Genomic DNA, 7,140 nt, shown 5'->3' on the forward strand with positions numbered 1-7,140 from the left:
AGATGTATTTCCTATCGGATGTAGTGTCTTAGCAAAGTTTGTAGCTTACTAGTGTCCAAACTTCAAAGGAATGAAACAAGCTATTGCTCATGTTGTTTGTAAGAAGATTAGGCAGTTGACCTGTGGTTCAAACCAACCAAAGGTTTTCGTACATTCAAAACATATAATCAATCTCATTCAGTTGAAAACATGGATTGGTTTTCAAAACTTTTCGATGTATATATTAGTTAATTTTCCACATGACACATGACCGTACAAAACTCCATGAAACCTCAATAAGGTGTGATGAATCTTGAGCATATAGAGGAAGTAAGAGAAATAATTATGTTCTGTTCTACTCAAATAGGTTGACCCACTAGGATTTAGTACTTTAAATAATCCCCTTTTAAAAGATATATAGGAAACCTGAGTATGGAAGATATTTGAGGTAAATTGACTATTCTTGAAGATGTTTGCAGTAAGTTCTTCCAATTTTGTTACCTTGTACATTAAAATTTCATAGAAGATTACAATAAACCTAGGTTTATTCCAAGCATTGATAGGATCAAACACATGGGTTGAAAATGAATAGTGCATTATAAATACATGGAGTACATTTACTCCACATTGTGTCATTGATAGCTTGTCACTTGCTCCATAGTTCATGTTTGATGGTTGTTCCTAGTAATCGTGGGGTGAACTATTCAAAACCCCCTATGTAAGGTGCATTCAAGGGGTCATTAAACCACCACCACCCCCCCCCCCCCTCCCCCCCCCCCCCCTTCCCCCCTTTTTTTTAACATGTTTGAATGAATAAAATGATCCCTTATTTAAGGTTGTTTTTGGCCGAAACAGAATATCAAAATCTCTTTTGTTAATGTATCTCTGCTAATGTTCTTAAAAATAACCCTATTTAAAACCCTTTCTATTAAACTCACGTGACACATTATCGTGATTACATAGTGCACCCGTGAGACCTAGTATCTTGTAGGCTTCTGTACAATCAATGGTAACTATAGGTTTCTCTAAGAACAACACATGAAATTATTTAATCACATACAAGAGCAATGTACATTGAAGTTGGGCATTTGATTTGATACTGCCATACACCATGTTAGAGGGATGAGAGAGGGGGAAAAGAAAGACCTAGCTTTCAAGACTCAAGGGATAGATCTATGAGGTTTGTAATTGGATTGTTCCTACACCGCTGAAACTTTTCTTCTTCATCATCATCTTCGTAGCTGTGTGTGAATACCTTTTCCAACATGCACAAATGTCGTTGGGGTGCTCTTCATACGTTTCCTCCATTGAGAAACCATCTTTTCAATAATCTTACTAGTGCAATCATGAAGCTTCTTAATTGGGCCCTTGCACTTCCTCGGGAAATTTTCTATCTTGCCCTCCTGCTCTTTGAGCATTGTAGCAAAGCCTTGACCGCCGACGTCGGCAAGCTGTGTCTTGGTATGCAGCATGCGGCTCATATAAGTATTGTCAATCATCACTGCAAAGAGTTGTCCGAGCTGGACAGCTTGCGTGCCACCGCACGAACCTTGAAGGGGGCTCTCCACCACGCGGTGCGCTTCCTCTTTCCGCAGGTGCTGTAGGGCTTGGAGGCGTCTGGCGGTGAAGAGCTTCACGGCGCAGAGCTTGCGTAGCACGACCCACTTGGGCTGATTATTCCCGATAGTGAACTTGATGGAGACACTGCAGCCATAGAAGACGGAGTTGACGATGAGGCAATGGCGGCGATTGAAGAGGAGCTTGTCACGAGCATGGAGGATTTCCTTTGCGAGATCGGAGTTGCAGATTGCGACGGCGAGCTTGGGGCCGAGGTGGAGGCCAATGAGAGGACCGAGGATGAGGCGGGCGAGGAGGGTAAGGGCCCGATGAGGGCAGCGCTCGCCGAGGAAGGGCTGCAAGTGGCAGCCGAGGACCGCCGGCAGTGAAGCGGGAGTGCCTGGAGAAAGGAGGAAATGGTGGGCTCGTTGAGCTGCTGATTTTTTGAGCTGCAAGAGAGATGTAGATGCAAGTAGGAGGAGAGCCAAAGCAGCCTTCTGAAGCAGCAGGAACATGTTGTTTTATCTGAAGCACTTGCTACTCCTTTCTTGAACCCAAGCTCTTCTCTCTCTCTCTCTCTCCCGCCCCCATGGCACACAGTCGCTCGAAAACGAAGGCTCCTTTGGCGTGCAAAAGACAGAAAGCGATGCAAGGTTACATCTACCTGAACCATCCACGTGGATGGCCAACCTTAGAAAGGGCCATGTGAGAGAAGTGGATGGCCATGGCCTACCACAAGAAGTTTTGGACAAATTCTCACAATAATTCCCACATTGTGACTTACCTCAACATCATGAGGTTCTATGAGGGAGGCACCGCATACCTAGCTAGGTATGATTGGGGGCAGGGGGCCGGCGGTCCCTTGCCCCCAATTGTACCTAGCTAGGTATGCGAGCAGAAGCTCATGATGTTATTCATTGTATGAAAAACACTAGAAAAGACTCCGGTTTCCTACATGAGAAAATTTCTAAATCTTCTTGTGTATACGTTGCCCCGTACACGCTTCTCTCACTCACTCTCTCACACACAGAGGGACTCATTATATTCAATTTCTATTGAAGACCACGGCATGCATATTATATATGGTTGGCTAGGAGTACATGGAATGAATAGTATCAATTGCAGGCACAAGTGTCCTCACAAGTTTGTTAGATGGCTACATTCACTTGTTCTCTAGCAAGCGTAACCACATTGCTTTGATCAATAGTGAATTCGATAAGGGGGAAAGATTCATTTGGCATTTTAAAACAAAAAGTTGAAAGGAACTCCTATGAAGACTATGAAGAGCATTTTTCAAAGCAACAAGTTGAAAAGAAAGTCATCAAGCTCTTCATTGAAAAGACCCACTTATAAACTAAACAAAGTGAAGGTTCCTTTGTCATTTGAAAATAAGGTGAAGACTCCACGGTGGCTTCTAGGAGTGTTCAGAAAAAATGTGTCTCAACTTAATATCTTGTCGTTTTCAATTTCAAAAATGCCACTTGAAGGCAAGGGAAAAAGGAGAAATTCTGCCCCAAAAAAGAGAAGAATAGTGTAAAAACCCGCAAAAAAAAACCTAATTTTCTAAAATGTCCTTGTTGTAAATTCAAGGAAAGGAATTTTATATGTTTGGAAATATGATTCTTGTCGAACACTAGCTTCGAGAAAGCAATATTTTTTTGTTGTGATATATATATACACACACTCACAAGTGATCTCAAGTGAAGCCTCTCAAGTCTCACCTAGCTTTGTATACAATCCCCATATCGATCCCCTGCACACTTAGTGTATTTCCCTTGTAATCTTTTAACTCGTAATACACATCTTTCGCTTGCAACCATAGTGTGTCTGTATTTTGGTATCAGAGCCAATTTGTGTTTCGTATATGTATATCACCATTGTGGGAAAATATCTCTTGTGAGTTTCATCTTAATGCTCAAAGTCTATAAGCTCTTCATCCCCTGCTATAAGAGTGATTAGCAGAAACTGTTCTCTTTCAACATTGTCTGCTCCAAGAATCTATTTCCATTTTTTTGTATTGTGTCGAAGGCAAGGTCGCGTGGTCGCGTGGTCCGATCACTGTCAGCATTTGGGATATAGCCATAGGCAACAAAGCCTCGATAAACTCCCGTAGAAATTTCCGCAGAAACTCCTACCTCTCGACTCGTCCATGTAAAATTTCAATGGCATTCTTGAACAGATCATTGTCAAAAGTGACCCAGTCTCTTGCTCATCTCTCCATAGCCATAGAAGAAGCAGAACCCTCTTCCCAATGGCAAATACCAGATTGCAAATGGAAAAGGATGAGCCAATGGAAGAAGCATCCACAAGTGCTACCCAAACTCAAAAGACTCCCCAGTTTGTGTAGGTTATAAAAAAGGTAGGAGATATTACCTTCTACAGTTCATTGATAATCTGGAGCATGATCATATTATCTTAGTTCTAGAATACATACATAATTGGGTCTATCAACAAATCCTATTTGGGCGCATGAGACAACAAACTACAGTAGAAGCTACAGTAAATGGTTTTACAGGCATCCTCAAAAGATGGTGGGAAATGCTTCCTCCCGAAGTTAAAAATTCTATTATGCAACCTAAAGGAAATGCCTCTCCTCTCTTGCTCGTAATCGAAAGTATCTATAAAGAGTTTATTAGGCATCGCGAAGATCAGGATTCATTGGCATTACAGGCTGTTCATGAAGCTCAAATCTGTAATTTCTCCTCCACTTGGGATTTCTATATTTATTGAAAAATTTAATATATAAAGCAGACAAATACCATTATGGAGAAATCAAGGCAGAATTTGTGCACAAGCAAGCCTTACAGGTAGTAATATAAGAACTATGTATTCAAAAGCAGGCATAAAAGGAATTGAAGGACTCAAAACCTTCAAACGAGTTCTACAAGCAAAATTGCTACTCCAGAGATTTTGGATGCACGAACAAAAAGAAGGAATACTCATGCAAGCATCCTAAGAAGGGCCTAAAGGAGAAGAAGTTCAAATGAAAACCCAAGCATCGATTTTTTTAAAAGCGTAAGTCCACTTCTTCACAGAATGATAATGAATGCTTTATTTGCGGCAAAACAGGTCATTGTGCCTTTGAATGTCCCAAGAAGAAAAAGTCAGTGGTATTCAAAACTATAATCCTAGAAGATGGACATTGCTACTCAAAGCTATCCTCTTTAGATATCTCAGAGTTTAAATTCAGTATTGCTTAGTTTTCAAGCAAATCTTCTTCATCAGCAGACAACAACTACAATTCAAACTCAAGTTTTGAGGATTGTCCCATAGCTCTTAATGTAATGAACCTAGAAGACTTTATTTAATCCTCAACAATGAAAAAAGTCTTCTAAAGGAAAGTAGCAATGCGGGTCTGAAGATTTAGAGTCCAACAATTCAAATTTCTCTCTCGACTCTGAAAAATCAGGTAAAAAGACCTTCTCAAAGAAAAGTTACAATGAGGTAACTACATTTTAGAAGCAACTAAAAGCTGCTCTCAAGGAAGATGATGAACCTAAGCCCCCAGCTTTAGAAAGAATGCTTATTCCAGCTTTAGCAAAGAGAATGAAAATGAAACAAATTCAGGAGAATAATCCTCTCTTTGATCATCACTTTATCAGCAATTTGGTCTCAGGTAAAATCAAAGTCAGACGAACCCATCAGCTACCACCAGGAAGAGAACCCTCCTCTCCTTCTAGTTCTGATGATGAAACCATAGAAAATCCCGAGGATCTTCCCTCGACATCACATAAACCCCCTAGTCTATCATACAAAGATTTTCTCCAAAGAGAAACAGAATTACAACGAAAGGAAGAGTTGCCTGAAAAGAAAAAATCTCTACTTTGATGGGAAGTTGATCTGCAAGAAAGGGAGAAAGCTCTTCTCTCTAGGCGGGGTGAGAAATATCCATCATATCCACCAACCTCACCAATTCTAGTTACAACCCCTCCAACTTTGGTTCCATGGTATTTTTTTCTACCAAAAGAACAATCACCAGAAATAGCTAAAGAACCAACACCAAAAGGAATCTACTCTCCAAAGAAGACATACAAAACCTTAAAGAAATTTTAACTCTGTCTAAACAACAAAAAGTCCAACCATCTTATGATGATTTTCAAAACTAGTGGTGGCCAACAAATGTTAAATTGGCAATAAAGATATCCTACCACTAAAGGCAAGTATCATGGTAATTGGCAAATACCCTTTCAAAAGAAAATCACTCCCAGCCTCTTCATCTAGAGAGTCAGGATCAAGCCCTTCATCAAATAAAGGCAAAGAGTCTAAAACTAAAGATGACGTCTCTATTACAATTAAAAAATTTAATGAAGCATAGAGACAAGATATCTTGGAATATCCAGCAATCAGTATTGATGGTATTCCCTGCAAAAGATCTACCATTTCTAACTTATGTAGAAAAGGTAGAGTCCTCCATCTATTACTCCCATAAGAAAGAAGAAACTATTCTAGATCGAGAAAACCCTCTCGGACCTCAGAGTGATAAAGATAAGGCCAAATTGATCAATACCAAGGTGGGAATACTTAGATCATCATGGTATATAGACTGAGAAAATTTTTATGTTAACTATGCAGACTCTGATTCAGAAGAAAAAATCTCTGAAAAGCTGACCCTCCTAAGAAATTGGATGTTGAACAAATCAAGCCAATGAATCTTAAAAGCATAAAAAAGGCATGTATCAATCCAACTAACAAAAAAATTCAGCAATGGATTGACGAGCCTATAGAGCTGCAAGTTCTTGCTCAAATCATGGATGATAAGCAATCCTAGGATCAACCTCCGGAACGATCATCCTCACAGAGCAATGGAAAAGGTAAGCGACCACAAGAAGAATGTCTCTACCCAACAAACACCCAATTAGAAACCTCTAGCAGCACAAGTCTAGTTCTCTCTAAACTTGACAAACTTCTAGAAGACATTGATGACATCTCAACTAGCATATGTCACAACACAAAGTTGATTATCAATAGTCAGCAAAGCCTTGCAAGGATTTCCAAACAGGTAAAGGAAGTCATCTCCTCACAGCAAAAAGAAGTTCAAGAGCCTCTAATTGGAGATAACAATCTCTCACCACTAAAAGGAGTCTCCATTTTAATAATTCTGAATACTAAATTTCAAAATTCTCTCAATGCTATACTAGATACAGGAGCCAGCTTGACTCTCCTTAACAAAATGTTTGTTCCTGAAAACTATCGGGAGAAACTAGACGAACCATTTTTTATTAAATGTGCTAACAAATCCGAAGAGCCGAAAAAAAATCACGAAAAGCCAGAATACCTATCTTTTCCTATCTCTGTTTTCATGCAAGTTACGATATGATCATTGGCAATGATATTCTGGATAGATTGAAACCTATCACACTCAACAACAAGTATTTCAAATTCAGATGGAAGGAAAAGGTTTTTAATACAAATTTCCTGCAGCAGATTCAATATGCCATTCCTTCACATGAATGGCCAAATGTATATCTCAATGAGTTGCAACCCTAACACAAGCAGATCCCTATCTCGATAAAGGAGACACATTCTTGCCAACAATGACAAATAACTGGTCCGACAGACCTCCTTGTTTGCTCAGTGGGACTACAAGTACGAGCACGTCAAAGG

At 39.8% G+C, this 7,140-nt stretch overlaps 1 protein-coding gene across 1 annotated transcript; it reads right to left on the reverse strand.

Moving 5' to 3' along the window:
- Positions 1-999: 999 nt before the first annotated feature.
- Positions 1,000-2,150, reverse strand: LOC147439285 (cytochrome P450 71AP13-like). The gene has a single exon (XM_086484284.1). It carries the CDS (start codon positions 2,049-2,051, stop codon positions 1,209-1,211), a length of 843 nt encoding a protein of 280 aa, XP_086340410.1. The 5' UTR covers positions 2,052-2,150; the 3' UTR covers positions 1,000-1,208.
- Between the last annotated feature and the right edge of the window lie 4,990 nt (positions 2,151-7,140).

The sequence above is a fragment of the Adiantum capillus-veneris genome, chromosome 16, assembly GCF_014529385.1.
Source record: "Adiantum capillus-veneris isolate H3 chromosome 16, ASM1452938v2, whole genome shotgun sequence".
Classification (NCBI taxonomy): Eukaryota; Viridiplantae; Streptophyta; class Polypodiopsida; order Polypodiales; family Pteridaceae; genus Adiantum; species Adiantum capillus-veneris.